General features: G+C 35.5%; 1 protein-coding gene across 4 annotated transcripts in view; it reads right to left on the bottom strand.

The window, feature by feature from the left end:
- Nucleotides 1-25,876, bottom strand: part of LOC150097176 (uncharacterized) — a 296,897-nt gene that overhangs the window by 40,029 nt on the left and 230,992 nt on the right. For all 4 annotated transcript variants that reach the window (XM_090407105.1, XM_090407107.1, XM_090407104.1 and 1 more), the window contains exons 16-17: nucleotides 21,113-21,195; nucleotides 1,539-1,605 (exon numbers count right to left, since the gene is read on the bottom strand). In XM_090407105.1, the coding sequence (XP_090263231.1) occupies nucleotides 1,539-1,605; nucleotides 21,113-21,195 (150 nt within the window). The remainder of the gene's footprint in view (nucleotides 1-1,538; nucleotides 1,606-21,112; nucleotides 21,196-25,876) is intronic.

Raw genomic sequence — 25,876 nt, forward strand, 5'->3', positions numbered from 1 at the left:
ATCTGGGAAACATCCTTATTATCTTCCTTCTCACACTCTTTTGCTGTGCAACTCATTAACCTCAGATCTCTCACCACCCGATTCACAATACCTTTCATGTCATTCATAAACACCATCACTATCATCTTATCCACACCTCACTTAAATGCACAGTCTCACTCTATCATTCCTCCAGGCAGACATTCATCTAGCATTCTGTTTTGCATTTCATGAATTGCTGAATCTTCATCTATCACACCTCCTGCTGCTCCATTCATTTCTTGCTCGCTTCATTCTTCTCTCTCTTCCTCTTTGCATTCCCATTTACCTGACTTCCTGGTTTTGGTTTCCTTTCATTCCCTTTCTTTCTCTAGTTCTCTCTCTCTTCTTCTATCATTCCCATAGTGCTCTCTCACACATTCTTGTTCACTTCACATCAGTTAGCCTTCTCAGTTTCCTAATCCCATTTTTTTATACATTCCACTTCTTCTCTCAGTACCACCTCCCATCCACACAGCCTACTCTTGCTCAACATTCATCCACTCAATCATCACTATCCTCTAAACCTACTATACTTCCCAATGTAATATCCATTTCCACATAATGCTTGTCTTCCTTATTCTTGATCATACTACCCATCTCTCTCTCTCATTCACTCATTTCTGACACACCATTGCCATAGCTTCCGAAATCTATTATGCTCATATCTATATTGCTGAGCTCTTCCTATTTTTGACATTTTATACAGACATGCACTCCTACTCTGTTACCTGCCACAATCCTAACTGCCAGGAGGCAAACACTAAATGCCATAAAATCTTGTAGTATACTGTACAAAATGTAGTCCTTGAATGGCGGCAGGCTGGATGATAATGTATTGGCAAACTAACTTATGGCAGCCACCATTATTGAAACACGGTACAAAGAACACTGACAAGATATACTAAAACAATATGTTAAACAACATAAACCTTAAAAAAACATTCACGGTCAATTATTATCTAACTAGACAAGACTCCCCGTAAGTTTAAAATAAATACTCTAATAAGTTATATCAAAACTCATCTTTTTGCTGCCACCACATTAACTTCCAGCATGATCTTCACTCTCTGAAAACATTAATCAAGCTGCATGAAGACATGGAGGAAAGTAAAGTAGAGTAAAACTTTGTTGATATCCAAATACTGAGAACATGGAAATGTTTGGAAAATCTCAACTGGATGCTCTTGATATTTCTAAGCATATTTGATTGCATTTTGGAGCTAGCAATCCAGCCGCATAAGTCTGAAGACAGATCATTTTGTAGTCTATCTTCTGACTTATGACTGCAACCCAAAAAGAAAACTGATAATCCAGTTGCATAAATCAGAAAATAGAATAAGATGGCATATCTTCTAACTTACGCAACTGCATTGACAGCTTTCTTTTTGGTTGCAGATTATGTGTGTTGATGGATGAACCTTTATCCTTGTCAACAATTTTTATAACTGCTGTTCAATGAGTATATATTTGTTCAAGTAAAGATATAAAATGAAATACTTAGCTTATAAATGACTTACATCATCTGCTGAGGCAGCCTGAAACACATGGCAGAAGAACTCATTTGCAAGGGTGCATGTAGTATCCCTAAAAACACAATTTTTTAATGTTGAATAGCTATCAAGAAACACTGTTTTATATCACTAGTAATGGATCTTGTTTTTCTTACATAAAAAGAACATGTACTTATCACCAAGAGTAAATGGTCTGCACTGTGAAGGGGAAGTGTAGAAAGAGCATATGGAAAAAATATTTTGTGTTCGCCAGAAGTGCAAGTCATGTCAAAAATGGGAGGGTGAGGTAACAAATGTTATTGATGAAAGTCATGAGAGTGTTGCAGAGAATTTACATGAGCTTGTGTAGCAGGAGAAGCATACAGTTTAGTACAGCAGAGAGGATGAAAGAAGTGTGGAAGAGCAAGAAAGGTGAAATAAGGAAAGTTTATTGTATAGTGATTCTATGATATCAGGTGTACTTGATAAAAGCACGTTTTCTGGAAACAAAGATCAAGGATATTAGATAGAATGCAGGGAAGGAAAGTAAAAGAGTAGAATCTTTTACTTTCCTTCTCTGGTAGAATGCAGAGAAGGAAAGTAAAAGAGTCAATTATTTTGGCAGATATGAATGATTTGAAAGGAAATATGCATGGAATGAGAGAAGATCTGAAAAAGTTATTTTAAGGCATGAAAAAGGGTGGAGAGAGTTACAAATCTTGTATGACCTTTCACAGAAAGGTCATACAAGATTTCAGTTGACAGAATTTTTCCGAAAGGGCATCCTTGGAAGCTGAGAATGAATGCCCACAAGAAGGGGATGAGATCTAGATTTTTCTCTCATAGAGTGGTGTATGATTGGAATGAATTGCCATTGGGTGTTGTGTGAATGAATTCAAGTAAGCAGTGTGAATGAATTCAAGAACAAGTATGACAGCTGGTATGTGGCTTCCCTCAATGAGTCCCTGACTCCCTGGAGGTGTTGCTTAATAATAATAATAATAAACTTGACTACTTTCCAAAGCACATGAAAGGGTTGTTGGAAGAGGCAAGAGTGAAGAGAGAAAGTGAAAATAGTAAATATATTACTTTGATATGATAAAAATGAATTAAGAAGAAGGGCTATGATAGCAAATGATTCAATGTGTAGGCTGTGTAGAAGCAATGCATGTGAGTTTTTGGATGTGTAGAGTGAGTTTGAGAGAAGATTAGATTTGTATAAGAGGGATGGCATCAATCCAGTCTACATCAATCTAATTAAAGAAATTAACACTGGTAGTGTTATACAAATAACTTTATTCGATGCCCCTATAACTATTACCATAAACTGAGGTGTGCGACAAGGAGATGTCATATCACCAAACTTTTTTACATTTACACTGGAAAGCATTTTAAGGAAAATCGACTTAAAAGGTGGCATAAGCATTGATGGAGAGCTGCTCCAAATATTAATGTTTGTGGATCACATAACATTCATAGCTCAAGACCCTCCGCAACTTGAAACAATGCTTCATCAAGTGCATGATGCCTGTAATAAAAGAGGACTAAAAATTCACCCTGACAAAACCAAATGGATGAGAAATAAATACTGCCAAATCTACACCATCCAACTAAATAATTTCATCATAGAAAGTGTAGAATCCTACACATACCTTGCTCAAACAATAAACATGGACAATGATATTTCTGAAGAAATATCAAAAAGAAAAAGCTTCATGGATCTCCTTTAAATGTATCAAATCCATAGTCATAGATCCTAAGCTACATATCAAAATAAGAGCTAGCCTTCAACAGCTGTATCCTCACATCCTACCTACCTCTCAACCTATTCTTCTTTTTGTATGGTGCTCCAAGTTTCAGAGGCATAGGATGTAGAACTTAGTCTATTCTAAGATGATATAAACTGGGTTTAATAGGTCAGAGATTTTTGATACATAATGTTAGCCTATTAGTTTTGCTACCTGACTGGCGGCTTCGTCTGGGAAAGATAACTCTATACAAAACAGCTTAAGGAACAAAAAGACTTAAATTACAACTATACATAACCAAATAGATGAAAAATATCAAATTCATATGAACTGTCATATGAACAAGTGGAGCGTGTATCTAGAAGTTGGTCAGTCATTGTTTAGCAAGTGCATCCTATAATTGGCTGTGAAGTTGAACTCTGATGTGCTGAGTAATCTTATGAGTATCCAGATGTCACCAAGGATCATCTCTTGGTTTCTGTTTGGGCTACCTCTTGAATGGATCACTACTGCAGCTTGTTTTATTGAGCGGGAGGTCTAGTCCTCTTCTATGTATGGCATAGTACTTTTATCCCATTCAATATTGACATTTGTGTTGGAAAAATGGAAAGCTAAACCAGAATTGTCTTCTCTGTTGTTGTTAACATCTCCGATATGTTCCTTCTTTCTTATTTCAACTTCTAGAAGTTGAAATAAGAAAAAAATAAGGTGTTTGTAGAAATTAATCTTGTCTTTTGGTGACTGTAACATATTGCAAACAGTCTTTGGTTTGAAAGCAACTCAGATGTCGTGAGGCCTTAACAGGCTGGCAATTCTTTGTGAAAATGTGCCAGCAAAAGGAATGGAAACGAAAGTCCTGTAATGAGTTTCTTGGGTTTGCTGTTGGGAGGAGGTGGAGAAAAGAATCCTTTTTATTAATTTTTTTGGGTAACCATTATTTGTTAATGTTTTGAGGATAAGATCTAATTCATTTGTTAAAACTCTGTCATCTCTTATGGTACATATCGCTCTGTTTTTTTATCATTAGTATAATGCTTAACTTTTGTGAAATATGGTACAATGAGGTAAAATGCATGTAACAGCCTGTGTGAGTTGGTTTGCAGTATTCATTTAGACCAATGCTATTATCTATTTGTTTTTTGATTAGTATGTCTAAAAAGGGTAATTCTTTTTTTCTTTCTTTTCGAGTTCTAAGGTGAACTTTATTTTTTGGTGAAACGAGTTAATGGAAGTTAGGAAATCATATAATTCTGCCTCACTATGTTTCCATATGATAAATATGTCATCGACATATCTCCACCACACTGATGGCTTTGGATCCGAGTGTGACAAGATATCTTTTTCCAACTTTTCCATAAATAAGTCTGTGGATGGAGGAGATAGAGAGGACTTCCCATTGCAAGGCCTGACAGTTATTTATAGATCTTTCCATTGAACTTGAAAAAATTAGAATTTAGACAATGTCTATAAAGCTGAGCGATGTCTTGAGGAAATAGATTGTCTATGAGAGTCACGACTTCATTCACTGGGACATTCATAAACAAAGAACCAACATTTTAGCTAGCAAGAATGTGTGTACTTGATATTGAGACCTTTCTTAACTTTTCAATGAAATGTTATCATTTCAATGAAATGTTTTCGTGTCTGCATTTTGAATATGTGCTTTCAGAAGACGAGCGAGATATTTGGATAGTAAGTAAGTTGGGGAGTTTATTCCACCTACAATTGGGGAAGAGGTATCCTGGTTTTATGCACTTTTGGTGAACCATATAAATGTGGAGTTAATGGATGCATTGACTTCAGTTTCTTTTTAAGATCTGTCAGCCATGTATCCTTGTTATGTAGAAGGTTGTTGGTTTCTATGTAGTTCATCCAAGTAGGGTCTGAGTCTAATTGACAGTAAGTGGATGTGTCTGAAAGTAAAACCAAGATTTCTGATAAATAATCTCTGGTATTTAAAATGACAGTAGAGTTGCCTTTGTCTGCTTTGAGGATAATTATCTCTTTGTTAATCTTTAAATTAGTTGCTGCTCTCTTTTCCAAATGGATGATGTTCTTTCTTGGTGGTTGGGAAGATGAGAGAATGATCGCAGTCTTTAACCTTATATCATTTGCAACAGGTACAGGTAAAAAATGAAGAGCCTTCTCAATGTTGCACATAATGTCTATTTTAGGTATAAACTCCAGAGAGACTGCAAAATTGAAATCTTTTTTATTAGAATGTTAACTTCTACAGATGTTAAGTTGTGGGCTGAAAGTTTGAAAACAACTTTGTTGTCTGGAAGGTTTGGTCTTGAATTGCAACTCTTTTCATATAGAGTGTAACATTTTTTTGATAAGTCTGTTCTTGCAGCCTTATAAAGTATCATTAATTATACTGTCTATAAGGGACCATAGGTTATCTTCTGTGCTGTTAGAAATAATGTAATGTAAATGAAGACATGACGAATCAACTTTGCTTAGGGAAAACCTTGTATATTGTATCCTTTCACATAATAACGCTAAAGACATTTTCCAATATATCTATTTAGCTTTACTAGAATGGAAACATTCTCTCATAAGTAAAAACTTAGGAATTATATTGCTGTTTCTGCATTTTTTTAATAAATGTGAGTTGTTGGTTTAGAAGTTTTGCTTTCTTGTATTTAAGCTGCTCTAATTTACATACCTTACATTTGACTTCCTCATCAAGTCTGTTCATGATGAATGTTTCTTTTTCGACCACTATATACTATAAGATGATATAAACTGGGTTTAATAGGTCAATTCATCATGAACTTAGTCTATATATTGTCCACAAACATTAATATTTGGAGCAGCTCTCCATGAATGTTTACACCACCTTTTAAGTCAATTTTCCTTAAAATGCTTTCCAGTGCACATGTAAAAAGGATTGGTGATATGACATCTCCTTATCAGCATGCCATGGAAAGAAGAATCTTAGGGATAAGTAAAAAAGACAACATCACAAATATAACTATCAGAAAATTAACCAGAGTAAAAGAAGTAGTAAAAACTATATATGACAACAAAGCACAGTAGACAGATCATATTGCAAGACTCAGCGACAACAAATGAACCTACAAGGGTGGTCTGAAAAGTTCTCGGCCTCGACCATAGATGGCAATACTATCAGCATGATTTTTTTTTTTCTAAGTTGGTACATCTGTCATAGGCATCCATGTGAAATTGCAAGTCATTCTATCAAGTAGTTTGTTTTATACAGCTGTCTGAAGCAAAGTGTTGTCTGTATCCCTTGAAATGGAATGGATAAAATTGAGTATCGTGCAGTTATAAAATTCTTTGTAAAAGAAGGTTTAATGCCAAAAGAAATTCATTCAAAGTTCATAAAAGTTTATGGACACTCTTCTCCTTCATTTTCAACAATTAAGAAATGGGCTGCTGAGTTTAAACGTGGCCGTACCAGCCTTGAAGATGGCCATGTGAAGGATGTCCAAAAAGTGTAACAACACCAGAAATTATTGATGAAGTGCACGATATGGTATTGGATAACTGGAAAATCAAAGTGTGTGAAATTGCAGAGACTATAGACATTTCAAAAGAATGTGTAGGATATATATTGCATGAAGAATTGCAAATGAAAAAGCTTTGCGCAAGATGGGTGCCATGCTTTCTCACAGCAGATCAAAAACGCACTTGCACAAAAATCTCTGAACAGTACTTGGAGCATTTTAACAAGAATAAAACTGATTTTGTGCATCAATTTATTAGTATGGATGAGACTTGCTGTCACCATTACATACCAGAATCCAAACAGCAGTCAAAACAGTGGATAGAAGCCAGTTCTTCAGCGCCAAAGAAGACAAAGTCGGTTCCATCAACAGGAAAGGTCATGGCATTGGTGTTTTGGGATGCTAAAGGCATTTTGTTTGTTAATGATCTTGAAAAGGGTAAAACAATAACCGGGGAATATTATTCCAATCTTATAATCACACTAGACGAAAAAATTCGAGAAAAAAGATCCGGTTTGCAGAAGAAAAAAAATCATCTTTCATCAGGACAATGCACCTGCCCACAAAGGTGTTTTGGCAATGGGAAAATTAAGGGATATGCACTATAAATTGTTGGAAGAACATCCACCCTAAACACCAGTTTTGGCTCCCTATATCTCTTCCCAAAACTAAAACTTCCCTGCTGGTCAGCATTTATCTTTGAATCGAGAGGTGATTGCAGCTGTAGAGGAGTATTTTGCAGATCTTGCTGAGAACCACTATAGGGACGGGAAAATGCCACTGGAGTGTCACTGGAATAAATGTATTAATCTTAAAGGAGATTATGTTAAAAAATAAAAATAATTTTGAAATTATAAATTCGTTTTTTCATTGTTAGGTCGAGAACTTTTCAGACCACCCTCATATCATGTCAGAAACTGGTATCCAAGATCAACCAAGAGAAATCCCAGTATATCTCCAACTAGATGGGAAGACCATTTAACCAAAGTGATAGGAAACAAATGGAGAAGAACAGCCCAATGTTGCTATCACTGGAAACTTTGTGACCTGCATTCATGGAGACACCAGAACGAAACAACAGGTCCATCAAGGTAAGAGGGATGGCCTACACCTGAATGCATTTGGTATCAGGAGTCTTGAAAAACTAATAACTGGTATGAGACCTAACACAGAGTCAGGGAAACGAAATTATAAAGAGAGGAATGGTGAGAATATGAATGTAAGGGTGACAATTGTATATAATTGTGCTAATGATGGGAATGGGCATTATCATGGAAATGATTATGACGAGAGAATGATTTCGACTTCGTGTTTGTCTGGTTCAGATCCATCAAATGTGTGCAAACATGTTGACTGGATGTCAATTTAATGTGGTGAAGTGTAAGGTTATGCATTTTGGGGTGAAAAGATTAGCAGCAGTATACCACATTGGTGGAACTGTACTCCAGGAGATTGATGAGGCCAGGAATTTGGGAGTGTTGGTGGATAGGGAGTTGAAGTTTAGGGGGCACATTGCAAAAGTGGCTAAATCAGCTCATCAAATCACTTGGTTAGTGAAGAATACTTTGACAAGCAGAGACAAGGTATCGAGCCTATATTCCTCTGTATCGAGCCTTGATAAGACCCCATATTGACTACTGTGCCCAGATCTGGGCACCAGGGTTTCTTCTCAATGGGGAAGAGATGGAGAGGATCCAGAGGTGAGTGACCAAGATGATAGCAGGTCTATGGAATGAACCTTATGAGAACAGGTTGAAGATTTGTGGGTTGCAGAAATTGATTGATAGGTGGAAAAGGGGTGATATGATTGAGACATTCAAATTGCTAAAGGGATTCTATAGGATTAATTCAGAGGATATTTTTCAGAACGGGACTGGTAGTAGGAGGCCTAGGGGCCATCCATGGAAACTGGGCAAGAGTGTAGTTAGCAAGGGTGTTAGAACTAGGTTTTTTACTTGGAGTGGTGAATGAGCGGAATAAGCTGCCAGAGTCTGTTGTGGGTGTCATGACTGTGAATGAGTTCAAGGCAAAGTATGATAGATACTGTGTGGATGTTGAATAGTTATTTTTGACATGATGTTTAGGGCCTCCCTCGATGAGTCTAAGGACTCCTTAGGGTTGCCCGTAATAATAATAATAATAATGTATAAGGCACTAGAGAAGAATAGAGATCTGCAAGTTATCCAACTGTGTCATGCAGATTACAGACAAGAATATACAAAAGAACATGAAGGTAAATTATTGCATCTATACACGAATGTTAGGAGTATCAGAAACAAAGGGGTAGTTATCTTGATCAATATGCTGGGATCTCAGATTTTAAGCATTAGTGAGACCTGCTTATCAGAATCAGGCATACTAACTTGTATTGAATGTAAAGGTCACAGTAGTTTTAGAAAGGATTGACAGAATAGGAGAGGAGGGGGGGTGCTGTTAATGATATCAGATGACTTGAATCCAGTTAGTGTTGACACCTATGGCTGTAATACTAGTAACAGTATTTCATGTGGCAGTGAATTTGAAGCCATCTGGTGTGAGGTGGAATCTAACAAGATCAATTACATAGTGGATGTTGTTACAGACCTGGTGGATCGGTTGCTAGTGATGAAGAAATGAATCACCAAATAGAGACGATGGGTGCGAAAAGAGTAATCATAACAGGAGACTTTAATTATCCAAATATTGATTGGGTAGCAGTAAAATCTCATGAGAAGAATGAAACTGAATTTATTGAGTTGTTGTGAGACAACTTCCTCAAGCATCATGTGACAGAAGGAACTCAATGTCAAAGAGTGTTACATTTGATTATAGTGTCAGAGGGTATTTCAGTTAAAGATGTAACTATTCTGCCTCTGGTTGGTGACAGTAATCATGCAGTACTCACTTGGGAAGTGACTAAGTTTATGAATGTTCTCTTCAGAAAAGGTTACATGCTGAACTACAAAGCAGGAAATTATGACCAACTGAGAAGTATACTGAGTTCAGTGGAATGATATTGGTTGCTGGATTGGAGGCAGATCGACAGTGCATGGGAAGCATTTAAAAAATATTTAAATGATGCAATATCAGAATGTGTCACAAGAATTAGAAGAATAAATAGGGTGGGAGTCAAATGAATGTGTAATCTTCTTAAGCAAGAGGTACATAAGAAAGAGATGAAGTGGAAGGAATACTGTGCATAAGGATGCACAGTATGAAAATTATAAGCAGCAGGCTAGAATACCTCTATCCTCTTATCCAAGCTAATATTTTATCATCCAAACCCATATTTTCCAATTTATTCAACAGTCTTCCATGCTGTATTCTGTCAAAAGCCTTCGCAAAATCCAAAAGTATCATGGTGTATCCTTTGTCTTGTCTAGTTCAATCGTAACATTGTTATAGAATATCAGCAAGTTGTAAAACATAAATAAGAGGAAGGAGGTACAGAGTCACCACTGCAGTACGGAAAGCTAAGTATGAGTATGAAAAGAACTGGCTCCACAAGCTAAAGACAACCCACAAGAATTCTATCGATATGCTGCAAGTAAAAGAAAGAATGAATATGAAAGAATAATTCCTCTTAATACAGATTGTGTGAGGGCAATAGATGCATAAGAGTTTGTTCAACTAATGAGCCCATTTTGCTAAAGCTATCAAACTGATTTCATCACTACTTCTTCAGTAAATGAAGAAACTTAGGTGTATGAAGAGGAGGTACAGAGCTGTTGCACAAACTGAATAAGAATTCAGCAATAGGGACTGGTGGGATATCAGCATCGGTATTCAGCTGAATTGACCATTCCTTTGACCAGGGTATAAAATTTGAGTCTCAGAATAGGAAAGATTCTGCAGGAATGGAAAGAATGTATGGTAATTCCATTGAACAAAGAAGGTGCAAAGACCGATGTATCCAATTATTGACCAATCAGTAGCTCAGGAGTGGTAGTGAATATTTTGGAAAAATTGTTTAGGGCTTGCATTCAGAAATGAGTTGACAGTGAATCTCTACTTTGTAATGAACAGCATGGGTTTACTAAGGGAAGGTCATGTTTTAGCAACTTGCTCACATTCTATAACAATGTTATGATTGAACTAGACAAGAGAAAGGTTACACCATGATACTTTTGAATTTTGTGAAGGCTTTTGACAGAATACAGCATTATGGGTTTGGATTATAAAATATTAGCGTAGATAAGAGAAGGGTTGACTGACAAATATAAAAAAAGTGGGATAAGAGGGATGTGAGTCTGCAAGATTTAAGGTAACTAATCCTGGTGTGCCACAAGGATTAGTCCTTGATCCACTGTTATTCAATCTACATTAATGACATTGGAAAGGATTTAACAGGCAGCACACAGCTATTTGCTGATGATGATGCAAAAACAGGTAGGGTAATCAGGAAGGCCTCTGATATGCAATACTTGCAGAATGATTTTAATAGGCTGGAATTGAAGGCATGGGAAAATGTATGCCAGTTAAGTGTCAGTTAACTGGCACTAATCATGCACTTTGCTATGATTCGATATCCAATGTTGTATTATATTGGTAGGATTATGCCAGAAGAAACTGATCAGGCTAGGGATCTTCAAGCGTTAGTAAACAGAAGGTTGAAGTTCAGGGGCCATGTAGCAAAGATTGCAAATACAACTCAAAAAATAATTGCAATGATGAAACATACTTTGACATGTAAAGATGTCATTTTGCCTCTTCACAAAGCCATGATAACACCTTAGTTGGACTATTGTTGCAAGTCTGGTCTCCTGGTTTCTATTGCGATTCTGATACAGTGGAAAGAGTGCAAAGGAGAGTGTTAAGAATGATACCAGGATTGTGGAATACTGATTATGAAGACAGATTGAAAATTTGTAGGCTGCAGACATTAGCAAACAGGAGAAAGAGGGGTGATATGATTGAGACTTACAAACTTCTAAAAGGGTCATACAGGATTTCAGTTGATGGAATTTTTCATTTTATGTAGGGTGGGAAAAGGACAAGAGGGAATCATTGATAGCTGAGAAATGTCGCTAGGAATGGGGTGAGGGCAACATTTTTCTGTAATAGGGTGGTGTTCCAAGAGAGTGGAAGGAAGTCAAAATAGTTCAGTTGCATAAAGGAGGCTCTAAGAGAGAGGTGGAAAATTAGAGACCAATCATTATCTCAGGAGTAGTGGCAAAGATAGCAGAGAAGTTGAACAAAGGAAACTTTGAGGAATGGATGGATAGGAATAGCATATTGTATGAGGGAACAGCATGGGTTTTGTGAAAGATAGAGTATACATTAGTAATTTACTCACCTTTTTATAATAGAATGACAGTTGAGTTGGATAAGGAAATGGCTTCGTGATACTGCTGAATTTTGCAACGGTTGTTTGATAGGATACCACACACAACTCTGTTATGCAAATGAACAAATAAGGATGGATATGAAGTTTGTGATATGGGTACAAGGATGGCTGATGGACAGATACAAAAGAGTAGTATGGAGAAGCAGGCGACCACTGCTGTTTAATTTGTGCATAAATGATATAAGAAATGATTTGAAGGGAAATATTCAGTCATTTCAAGTCATTTGCTGAGTGCAGAATTGGGTAGCATAATATTGAATGAAGGCAATGTAAAGCATTAGAGCTCAGCTATAGCAGTATGTTTCTTTCTCTCTCACTCTCTCTCAACTTTTTTTAAAGGGAATGACACTACCAATGATATGGATAATGATATGGAGTAATGGATATGGTAAGATGACTGTTACAGTGCTTGCATAGAGCTGGAACAGCTGCCATTAGTAGGTAAGAATATATATATATATATATATATGACTGCAACCAATGCATAGTCTAACAAGTGTCGACTGCACAGCCAATGCTTAACTTCAGGTTTAAATTCTTGCAATTTATTTGTTGGTGCTACCTTGCCAGAATGACCCAACTGATGGTTTAATTAATCTGTTATTATTTGAATGTATATAGGCTTGAGAAATGGTGAGTAAAGAAAGTCCAAGCTGATCTAACAGCTGCTTCTCCAATCATCTTCCATCCGTCTTTCCACTGTGATTGAGGATCAAAACAAGCAAACATCTAGATTAAGTGCCTTCATTTGATAGAATAATTGTAAACCATCATAGAGTAATGGATATGGATTGTACAGAAGAGAACATACCTATAAAGAACTCTGAGTTCATAAGTTGGAGCAGAATTTGTATGGAATGCAGCTTGGCAGTACAGTTATTGATAAGTATAACATTTGATTAGAGACAATGTGATCAGGAAAAACAGTAGATCCAGTTGACTTGGCTCTCAAAACATCAGCATACACTCGTAAGAAATTGGAGTACTCTGCTTCAAGTGTACTAAACAGCTGCAGGTAGAATGAGGTAGTAAGCAACTTTCTTGATAGAGAGAGAGCACAGTGGGGTATAAACCTCCTATCAGAGAAGATTAACATATTCAGTGTGGGTAATATTGCCTACATTAATTCCAATAGCTTATTTCAACAAATATAACCAAAAAGTGCAAGTTTTTTTGTTTTTTTTTAATATGAGTTCTAGGAAATGTGCCTCTGTTGCTACAGGGATAAGAGTTTCTTCTATCCCTAACTCTGGGTCCAGGTGAAGTTCACATTTATGACAAAAGAGTAGACAAACACCAGATACTTTTTTCTGCTCAAAATTTGAATCCATTACTGAGAACCCATGAAGTTAGTTAATCAAGTGCTTGTTGCAATTACTTTTAAAACACCCTTATGTTAAAGGAATGATCAATTAGATGATTGGAGATGAGTTCTCATAGTACTAAAGTAAATGTGATAATTATGGAGGAATATCCCCACTGAGTTCTCCAGATAGGATTTATGCAAGCATGCTTGAGATGAGGGTAAGAAAATATGTGGATGGCAAACTTAGGGAAGAACAAACTGAGTTCAGTTTAAACAGGAATTAAGACCAGTAAGGCATGGGAATATAAGAGATCTGAAGTTAGATCTGTAGATCTTGAAAAGATATAATAAACTAAGAGGAAAAACTACCAAACATTACAATCATATGGTGTCAAAATGAAACATTTTACTGTTTTGCATTCAACTGATTGAAAAGAATCAAATGCCAAGCAGCTGTCACAGGAGAACTTTAGACTCAAATATACAAATATTATTCAAAGAAAATGAAAGATATGAAGATAAGAATTGGATCTTGGAAACTCATTGGCAGACTCTGAAGAAAAACACTGACTGATTCAGCCAGAAAGGCATGTAATGAAGTTATCTACAAGAATAAAAAAAATCAGAATATGAATAAAATACAGAGATAAATGGAAAAAAGCAAAGTAATGCAAAAGTAGATAAACAAAGATCATGGAAACACTTCTAAGAATATAGAAGAGAAACATCAAGAAAATGAAAAACAATCTTTTGGAGGCTATTGCAAAAGCTCAGCAATTAAGGAAAAAGAACTGTTGAAGGAATCAAAGATAATAAAGATATTCTGGATATCCAGTGTAATGACTTTGAAAGACTGTTACATGAACAGAGATAGTAAATATTCAAGAGAAGTGCAGAGTATATTAACCACACTAACGGCCAAGAGGTCTATAGACATCAAAGTTATCATGGATGGGAAGTGTATACTAAAATTGTAATACCATTGATATTATATTGAAATATATGAGGATACGAAGCGTATGAGGATGCATATTTGATCCATAATGGCCAGTAAGGTGGTTAACACTTCAGGTAGAAGGAAAAAAAAACCCATCAAAGATCTAAAATGTGGAGAGGTTGAACCATTCAACCAGGAATGGTCAAACATCAGAATACCAGATGTTTTTTTTTTTTTTTCATGCTGCGGCCATACACAAGGGGGTTGGTTGATCTACCTATAGTACATTAGTACTGTATATTGGTAGTAGGTTGGTAAAGGAGAAACTTACGTTTGATTTAAAAGACTGTACAGGTAACCCTTGTATAATGCGGATGTTAGGTTCTGCAGAAATGCCATGTTATATAAATCGCGTTATGTGAGACTCAGATCACATAGAAAATTTTATTTAATTCAGGTAATTCATGTAAGTTAAGAAAACACATAAATTATGAAACAAATACATAGTATAAAATTATAAAAATTACAAATTGTATGTAAACTTCGTTGCACATAATGCGTAAATGTTTTAGGCAAAATAAAGTAAGGTGCCTATTTTAATCTTTCATAGCACGAGAACATTACAGAGTAATTCTGTCTTTGAAAACTTTGAATCCAGGAGCTGATCTTCCATTTTTCGAAATACAGTCAGTTATTGCATTTTTTTCCAATATAACCCAGATTCATCCGCATTGAACACCTGGTCTGCACTATAAATGTTTATAAACTTTGAGAACTTTTTGTTTAATAAGATTTCCATCCAAAGGAATTTTCTTTTGAATGCAATCTATCCAAATCATTAGAGATTTCTCCATTTTTTCCATTAGAATATCGCGTACATGAGCAACGCACTTTGCACTTAAAGTCAAGCCAGCAATAAACACTTTCTCAGATTTTATGTTCATTTTGTTTGACTGTTTGAATTATTGATTCATTTAAATTCAAAGTCCCTGCAACAATTCCTAGTTTTTCTCCATTTTTCAACCGATCCAAGATTTTAATTTTTTTTCATCAAGAGAAATTAATTTTCTTTTCAATGTTGGTTTCCCCTTTCATTGCAGTTTGTGGCCAATACTTTAAAAATAATTTTTTTACATAAAAAAGCATTACATATTGTATGTAACTCGCCAGAAAACAAAGTGCTCAGCTTGAGATTAATGCATTTATGATTTTTAATGAGCTTTTCTGGCAGAAAACAAAGATGTTTATGTTTATGTTAAAGAAATTGATGTTTATTGTTATATAACCGTGTTGTATAACAATAAATACTTTATACAGTAAACAATTGATACATGCGTGCTAAAGGGTATTTCCCCTAATATAAATTCACCACTTGATTTTTAAGTCGCACGGTGAAAAACATATGAAAATATAAAGGGTTACTACAATTTGTAGACCATGTTTTTTTCGAAACTGCGTTGTATAAGTACCGCATTATATCAAAACCGTGTTGTATAAGTACTGCATTATATGAGGGTTACCTGTATATTGTATTCCTTAGGAAACACAACAGAGGGAAGACTGTTCCACGATACAGCAGTTGCAGGAATGAAGGAAGATGAAAAGAAACTTATTCTGTGAGTTCCAAGGTGCACTGCGAAGGGATGTTCAGTACCAGCTGCATGTGTTCCAATGAGTTATGCACTGTGGGAGAATTATTGATGCTATTTCAGATGAACATTTCTAATGGAAATATTTGTAGAAAATACATACTGTGAAAACTAAATGTCTGTGCAAAAGTGGGAGAAGTCAGTTGGTAAGAGATGGGCCATTATTAAGTCTAATTGCTATCCTCTGTATTGAGTCAAGCATTCTGAGGGAGCTTTTAAAGGCATCATCCCATATGTGAGAGCAGTAAACCTTTGTGGCAGACCTGGTCAAAAGCTTTGGAGATATCAAGTCCAACGACTTGAGATTCGCCAAACTTCTTAATGGCATTTCTCCAGAGATGGGTGAAACATGTGAACAGATCTCCTGTTGATCGGCAGCAACAGAATCCATACTGGCAGTTGTTTATTAAGTCAGGGCATTCAAGGTGGTGTAGGAGTTGGAAATTGATGATTTTTTTTTCATTACTTTAGTCCTCTCTAAGATAGGGTAGTAGTTGGACAGCAGTTACTTGTTGCTCTTCTTGGGAATGGGTTGAATATAGGCCAGTTTCCAGGCTGTGAGATAGATATCAGTAGAGTAAGAGAGTATACAGGTGACATAGGATAGGAGTCACTTGTGGTGCACAAACTTTCAGGACAATTGGAGGAATGCCATCAAGCCAGGAGACTTTCTTGTGTCTAATTTGGACAGTATTTTTTTTATTTCTTTCTGGCAAAAGGTATAGAGGGCACTGTATGTTGGGCATCTGGAATGGCTGGGGGACACATACCACTGTCAGTTATGTATGCATTGGCAACAAAGTGTGAAGCCAAAAGATTAGCTTTTTCTGTGGGTGATGATACAATAAAGCCATTTGAGTATGATAGGGGAGTGAGAACAGTGTTGGGCAGAAGTTATGGGCAACTGCTTTGGCAAGAGACCAAAAGGCTCGGCTGCTAGTTTCATGCTATTTGCTCATTAGAACTCTGTTTTGGAAGCATTGTTTTTTTTTGTTTTTTTTTGCATCTATTTTGAGCTTCAGTATAAGCTCTAAAAGAGAATGGAGGTCTTGATTCGAGCCAGTTATGGTATGCTTGATTTTTTATTTGTACAGCCTTAGCACATCTTTTGGAGAACCAGGGTTTAGTTAGAGAACACAGTAGTGTGGGGAATGTATGTTTCCATGCCGGTGAGGATTACTTTGGTGATAAGTTCAGTGCATATGTTCATATGTTCAGTGCATAGTAGGTTGGTAAAGGAGAAACTTTACCAACCTACTATGCACTGAACACAATATCACCAACCTACTATGGTGATAAGTTCAGTGCATATGTTCATAAGTTCAGTGCATAGTAGGTTGGTAAAGGAGAAACTTACGTTTGATTTAAAAGACTGTACAGGTAACCCTTGTATAATGCGGATGTTAGGTTCTGCAGAAATGCCATGTTATATAAATCGCGTTATGTGAGACTCAGATCACATAGAAAATTTTATTTAATTCAGGTAATTCATGTAAGTTAAGAAAACATATAAACTCGTGTGAAGGATGGAAGCAATAGTCCAACCATGTAAATGATGCATAAGTCGAAGAGGCTGTCCCATTTGGCACCATTGTAATGTCAACCTACTCTTGTATGGGAGTGGCTGTGTAGGCATTGTTGGATGGGGGAGGAAATGAGCACCAGGTTGTGGTCAGAATTACCTGGGGGGGGGGGGTGCCCACTACTTTCACTGTGTTTGGAAGGGTCATTGGTGAGGAAGAGATCCAGGGTGTTTCGGGTTATCTGGTATTCTAGTTGGCATCTGAACAAGTTGTATAAGGTCATTAGTGACAGCAAATGTTTCAGCATCTCTACCTGATCTGTACAACTGGAGGAGGAAAGCCAGTTGGCGATGTGGACATTAAAATCTTCCAGGTGGATGATTTCACTGTTGGGAAAGTGGGATGGAGAAAATAAATTTTTAAGGAGAGAAAATTAAGAGCTCAGAGTAGTTGGTTGCATTAGGGAAATGATAACAACAGCAAATGAATTTGACTGGGTGGGGAAGGGATATTTTCAACCAAAGAAGATCAAAGTTGGGCGATTCTTGTTGGGTGATCTCTGGCAGGGTATGTCAGAGCAGATGTATGCACAGAAGCTACCCTTGGGTTGAAAGGAATTAATGAGTGTGTAGTTTGGAAGGCTGAAATAAATAGTGCTGAGGGTAGGTGAGATTTGAGTTTCTGCCAGAAAGAGTAAGTGGGATTTGATAGACTGAAGGTGGTAGTGGACACTATTAAGGTTGGAGTTTAGGCAACGGACTGAAGGTGGTTGTGGACATGCAAGGTTCTGTGGAGCATATATTTGACCACAAGGGTCTTGCACATTTCCTAAGCAGTGCCTGCATACTGCTTTCCATGGTGACTACTAGTGGCGTCACTTAATTTTTGCATTAATTTAACTTGTTTGTAGTTGATGATCCAACTGGTGTCTCCATTTTGGTGTTTTTCATCAAGTTCTCTTTGAAGATGGCATTAAATGGAGCATTATATCAAGCAATAGATAGTCTATATTTGATATTTCAAAGTCTATATTTGAATTGCAAGTGAGCAGTTAGAATTGGAGATAAAAGAAAATTGTTTGATGTAAATTAAAGTGTGAAACAGGTGTGCACACTATCTCCACTGCTGTTATTCATCATCAATATGTATCACATTATGAAGGAAAGTGCCATTTAGACCTGATATCAAAACTGGAGATATTCAACATAGCATATTACTTTAGGCAAACGATGTTATATTATTAAATAAATACAGTGCAAATCTTAAGGATTATTTAACTAAACTGAATAACTATTGCAACAATTTTCATATGAAAATAAACACTAAAAAGACCAAACTGTAAAAACAAGCAGAAACATTGAAAACAACAGCTGTGTCCTGAATGGAAAATCTATGAACAAGTGAAACCCTTAAGCTATTTAGGCATAATTTTAGTGATGATGACAAATATTCCATATTTAAATATGGAAATAGACAACAGAATAAGCAAAGCTCATATGTCAGGGAGTCAAATGAATAAATTTATATGGAATAAGAGAGAAATTAGTTAAAACACTATATTAGCTGACAAGGCAGTGTTCAAACCAATTTAATTTATGGATTAAAACAGGTGATCAAAGACCACAGATATGATAGTTCTCAGAAATATTAGGCACTAATAGCAGAATTATATTAAAAATGAAGATATCAGGAAGGAACTTGACACTGTTAGCATTCGAGAGTGATGGAGTAGAGCCAATTTGGAGTGGTATGGTCATTTAAACAGAATGGGACAGGAAAATCTAGCAAAACAGGTGTTTGATGTCAGATGCAGGAAAAGACCCAGAGAAAGATCAAGATCTATGCAGATTGATGCAGTTAGAAGTGTCTCTGAAGACAGAAATATAAAATCTGACAATATGGAGTGCTGACAGATAACAGATTACAGAATATCATGAAAGTAAACTTTTCATGTAGTATTTTCATAATATCCTATATACCAGGAATGATAATGAAAATAAGTGTTATAATTAAGAGGTTTATCAGCCTGATATTTCTTCTAAATTGTTGATTCTCATTACAGATTGGGCAGAAACCAAGCTATCAAGCTAGTGCATGTCTGAAAAATGTATTTTTTTGTAAATGAAATTTCAATTGCTAGTAAAATCATCAGTGCCTAAATGATTTCTATACTGCTATTGAGATTTCACTTACAAATTATACATCTTTCAAGCATGAATTAGATTGATATTTGGATTTATGAATGGAATGTAAGGAAAAATGACAATTTGAAACAGCTATCAGATTAATGAAACTCAATGAAAAGCACAAATAAAAGATGAATATACAACATCCTGGATACTATTATCATCTTTTACTAAAGCAATTCATGCCAAAGATTGTATTCTTGTACCTCTGAAATCACTTCTGAAAGTTTTAAAAGCAAGCTTTGTTGCTTTCAAAAGGTGAACCTTCATTTGAAGCTTTTAAAAGAAAACCATGTTTGCCTATTTGGTCATCAAATAATAAATGATATTCATTATTCTTTCTTTTCATAATTTTCAATGTCAAGACAATTTGCTTTGGGGTTTGTTTTCTGCAACACATTTAATTTACTATTATTACTGTTCATATAAATTACTTGTTAAAAAATCACAACTTACAGGATGTTAATTTCATTAATCAAAAGGTCTCCACAATAGTTTGTATATTTCTAAACTGTTTAAAACAATAACAATATGAGAGTGTTTGATACAGCACACACTTTTGTTAATTTTAAATAATATTTGCCTTCTAGTTAGATGAAACTGTTGCTTAACTATGAAAATGCCTTATGACATAGATATATGACTGGATTGCTATTAAAATGTACTTAGCATTTTTTATATCAATCTCACATGAGAGACTGCAAAACTTATAACACAACAGTACTGTGTGTTAAAAAGTGATTAAGGATAAAGAAAGGCATCTGCTGATGTGTTTCATGAACAGCTAGAAGATGGATTGAATGACTTATGGTATAAGTAAATCACACTTGCCAAGAAATTATATTCTTGTTTAATCCTTTACCAGTGCAAGCACAGTCTGCATGTAATGTATCACATACAGACTTTGGTTGCAATAGTTATGATATTTGTTATATGGGTATATGGGTCATTAATCATATGTGGAAAGCCATTTAAAAGAACTCAAGTAGATGAAATAAAAGAAGAAAATGAGAAGTTGGTTCAATAAGTTGAAAGCCAAACTATATACGGATGTAGACCAGCAGCTGTTCATGTTTTGGCTTGTTTAGATGGGGGTGTGATAACAGTGGTGATAAGTCGGGTGGAGCAATGACTATGAAAAAACTTATTAATGAATTACATAGCTATCCATTAATTTATATCTACAGAGAATTTACACAATCACAAAGAAAGAAATATTCGTAATTAAACAATAACATATAAAATAAACGAATATAACAACCAGTTAATTGCTGATTTTCAAATAAACTCTTAACTAAATAATAATCAATTAACTTACACTACATTAATTACCAAAGATACAAAAATTAGCTTAAAGCAATGCATAGTCAGTCTTTAACGTGTGTGTGTAGCCTGCAATGAAAAATCAATATTAAGCGATTTGCAGGCAGTCATTACTTTAACATATACTTACCCTGCAATGAAAGCAAAAAACTCAGGACAACAGGTTTTACGTCCACATGATGATATTTCTGTGAAATGTTTGGATATAAGCACCTATAATAAAAGAGAATGGCAGTTTCAAAAATATGATTTATGAAATTTCTATGGCATTCATTTTGTACATATTAACAAAAAAAAAAAAAAAATCCAATATGCACTGGATAACGGCCTTAGTACATTGAAATTATTATTACCTAATTAATATTCATGGAGTCAGAGGAAACATCACAGGAGGTCAGCTTTAAGCAGCTGAAAGTCCATCATATCACATTTAAACTCATTTACCATCTGCACTTGCACCACTATCTCAAGTAGTATATTTTGCACACCCATCACCCTTCATGCAGGAAAAAAGTTACTTCTCAATCTCTTTGGAACTAGATAAATACCTAAATACCCTATATACCCCTTAACTAATATGCTTTAATCATCTCCTTCTTGTCCTATATCCACCAAACTTTGCAGATTGCACATTTCTCTATTTATCCTCACAATGAACACTACACAGTCCCAATACTGATTATCACCTCTGTACCTAGCCTTACTGCAGCTATTCTCTAGGGTTGTTTTCACCACTTTTATAATGTATTTCATGAATTTCAGCCCTATCTGCAGTAATCTATAGTTTATTCAACCTTCAAAACAATGACCCTTCAATTCAACTGGGAAAAGTCTAATGACTTTTCCCAGCTTTGAATCTACAAATAACTGAAAAACATTAAATGAATCTGAGCAAATGTTTAGTCAAAAAAAATGGATCTGGTAATCCAAAAAAAATAGTAAAATTTCAACTAGTTTGTGAACTTCAATTATCCAGCCCTTCAGTCAACAGTTTTGCCTTTCTAATGTGGTCAGATAAATGGTAGATGACTGTATATTTATCATCCTCACAAGATATATTGTTCTTTTCACTTCTTCCAGTATAGTCCTATCAAAAGAATACACAGATTTCTATCTGTGGATCACAAATAAAACTTCTTACAGTTAGCCACATTAAACTGCCATCCTCACTAATTTTCTCACCTTTCTGCCTATTCAAATCCTCCTGAAGAAGCAGTACATCAATATAATTCCTATTGACTTTTCCCAGCTTTGAATCTACAAATAACTGAAAAACATTAAATGAATCTAAGCAATTGTTTAGTCAAAAAAATTGGATTTGGTAATCCAAAAAAAATAGCAAAATTTCAACTAGTTTGTGAACTATTCAAGTCTTGATTAAATGATTAACTAGTAGTTGGTAAGTTCTGGCTGAAAGAATTTAAAGAAATAATTATTTATTATTAATTTTTTAAACACTGTTCCCAAAAATGCAAGGGTTGTTAAACCTACTTCTTTTTTCTTCTTAGTGTATTTTCTAGGCTTTTAAGACTCATGACCTATGAAGTATCTCATCTTCAGTTGAAAAGTCCTCAGACAGGTTCTTAGTAGCCTAGAATGAATTCAAACCTAGGTCTTTCCAACCAAAGGGTTTTAGATTTACATTGTTGTTATCAACTGAGCTACAAAGGTTCTACCTTATAGTACTATGGATGGGTAAAATGTCCAGGAAAAGAAAAAATTTAATTATTATTATTTTATTATCTTGCCACGAGGTGAAAGGTTGATCTAGATCAGGCATGGCCAATTTCATTCTATACAAGGGCCAATATATGATGAGTGGTAGCATCACAGACCGCACACTTTTAGACAGAACTTAAATAAAAATAAACTCCGCATTTTTTCAAGGCAATAGTTATATGTATTGAATTACTATATTTGTTAAATCATTGTACTACTGGGAGAACAATATAAAATACTCGATTGATTTAAATATAAGTTGTTAAATTAATTACATATTTCTGGTTTTTTTAAATGTAACATGTTCATCATCATCATTGTTGAAAATCGACGATTATGACAATATTTGTAACAAATCCTGAAGGTGGTCATCAGTCAGTCGGCTTCTTTGTGACGATTTAACTGCCCTCATAGTTGAGAAAGTGCATTCACATATGTATGTGCTTCCAAACATAGATGCAATTCTCAAGCTGAAATCACTCAATGCAGGATATTTTTCTCTTGGTACCAGTTTCCAAAAGTCAATGCCTATCTCTGCCCTTGACTGGAAAAAGGGATCACTTTGAAGGTCACATAACTCCGATTGAATAGTGTCATGCTGCTTTGAAATGTTGCATTTCATTGGGTTGTTAAAAAATGTCAGTTGTGGCCGCATGTCACTGAAGTCAGAAAATTGCTTACTGAATTGCTCCAAAAGTTGGTCTAACATTGGTACAGAAAACTTGAAGTCTATGTCATGGCTCTCCTCCATCAACTCCCTGCAGAAAGGGAAATGTACCAGTTTCCTCTGACTAGGGTGAAATTTAAAAAGAGTCGACTTATGAACCCATCTAGGTGTCCAACTAAATCTGAAATTGTTTGGTTACGTCCCTGTAACTTCACGTTGAGTTCATTCATGTGGTGTGTGATGTCTGTTAGAAAGGCGAGTAAGCTGTTAAAATGAGGATCAGATAGTTTTGTGATAGCTCGTTGTTTGTCTTCTCGTGTTCCTCTAAAAACTGTTTTATTTCCTTTCTCAAAGCAAAAAACCGTTTCAAACAGTTCCCTCTGCTTAGCCAATGTACTTCTGTGTACTACACTAAATTATCATATTCTGCCTCCATTTCTGTTAGAAAAGAAAGAAACTTGCAGTGTGTCAAGGTCCAATTTCTGCCCTTAATTAGATTATTAAGGGCAGAAATCTTCATTCTAGTCTTGATAACATCCTCTATCTCTAAAATTTTACCATACAGAGCTTCTTGATGTATAATGCAGCGCAATATCGGACAATTGATTCCAGCCTTCCTTAGTAAGCCAACTAAGCCTGTTTGAGTACCCGCATTGATTTGGCACCATCTGTCACAATAGCTGTGAGATTGTTGATGTCACCAGTAGCATTTACAACCTTCATAACTGCATCATAAATGTCTTGACCTTTGGCTGTGTTATGCAATGACTCTAATGCTAGTAGCTCTTCATTAATAATAAAGTCTTTGGAAACAGTTCGAATGAAAATTAGAAGTTCAGATGTATCTGTTATGTCAGTTGATTCATCCAGAGCCAACGAGAAGTAAGCTGAATCTGTAATAACACTTTTTAATTTATTTAATATGTAATAACCTATTTCCTCGACTCTTTTTGTTGCAGTTTGTTTTGATAGTGGGACACTTTCAAACTTACTGGCAATTATCTTCCCCAAATGCACGTGCCATTTTCACAGAACGGTGTTTTACAAATTCACCATCGGATAATGATTTTTTTTTTTTTTGCTTTTGCTATCTCTGCACTTACAACAAACGATGCCAAGAGTGAGATTTTTTGTATTGACGTTGGTTTAGTAAAAATAGATTTCTGAGCACTAACCTTTCTCTTCAAATTACATACAATTTTAATACGTACTTGTCCAACGTATTCTTGGTATTTAGCAGCATGGTGTGCTGTATGTAGTGGCATTTGAGGTTATATTCCTTGTGCACAGACAATACTTGCAAACACACAAGGTTTGTTGTCGTTATTGTTTATAAACAGAAATTCATTTTCCCATTTCTCCTGAAATGACCTATTTTCTTCAAAGATCTCACGTTTCTTACTCATAGTACACAAAGGCTGAAGTAACTGACCAGGGGACACAAACAGCAACAATAACACTGTTAACTGTGAAACTGAGTCTCTGAAACTGATCACTGTAACCAGAGCAGAGCAAGTGACTTTCAATCATGCGTTACTCTGGAGCGCATACAAATCTACCACTCCCACTACTACAACTCACACAGAGAAGTAGTAGATTTTATAAATTGAGTAATCTTTTTAAAGCAATTTTGATTCCATGTTGAGAACATAAATTGTTTCCATCATCAGAAATAATGAATATAACTAGCATATCAATCAGAAAATCTGTAGCTGAAACTAATAGCTAAATTCATAATACATATAATTGAATATAGTTTTTATCCTGCTGCAGACTGCACAAAATCACGTTACGGGCTGCATGTGGCCCGGGGACCTGCTGTTGGCCACCAATGATCTAGATTAAGTAGATTCTAGATGAATGAAAGAACTTATATGCAACTGATTACTTGCAATGGATTTGGAGAGCAAGCAGAGAGAGAGAGAGAGAGAGAGAGAGAGAGAATGGTGCAAAATTAGGAAAATAAAAACATGTGCAACTGTATGCAGGCACCATTGAGGCAAGTGAGTGTGAGATGAAAGTTTTTTCACTTGGTTATATTATAAATTAAAGATGTCAAGAAATTATATTCTTAGCTTAATCCTTTATCAAGTGTAAGCAAACAAAGTTTGTGCATGAAGTATCTTTAGTGGGAATGATCAACAAATGCCAAATGTAGTTTTCCTCAGGTTAAAACATGAACAGTATCTTGGGAAAAGAGAAATTATAATTCATATACTAATGATAAAAGCATCAAGAATTTTGAGTACCTAGATAGTTTTTATTCGGCCAGAAATTATAGGCATTATATGAACCTTAGCTGTTGAACAATAGGTTACATGGAGAGAATGTACGAATTATTGTAATTTTAGGGTAGAGAGAGAGGACAGGGCAGAAGGAGGAATACTGTTGATGACAGCAGAAGAATTGCAACCAGCAAATGCAAGTGCAGCAGGAAGGGAGGATCACAGGAGGCATAACATTTGAGGCTCTCCAGATGAGATAGAAGCTAAAATAAAATACATAGTC

This window comes from Typopeltis vanoorti, chromosome 17, assembly GCF_054136105.1.
Source record: "Typopeltis vanoorti isolate ZY-2024b chromosome 17, IOZ_Tvanoo_1.0, whole genome shotgun sequence".
Taxonomy (NCBI): Eukaryota; Metazoa; Arthropoda; class Arachnida; order Uropygi; family Thelyphonidae; genus Typopeltis; species Typopeltis vanoorti.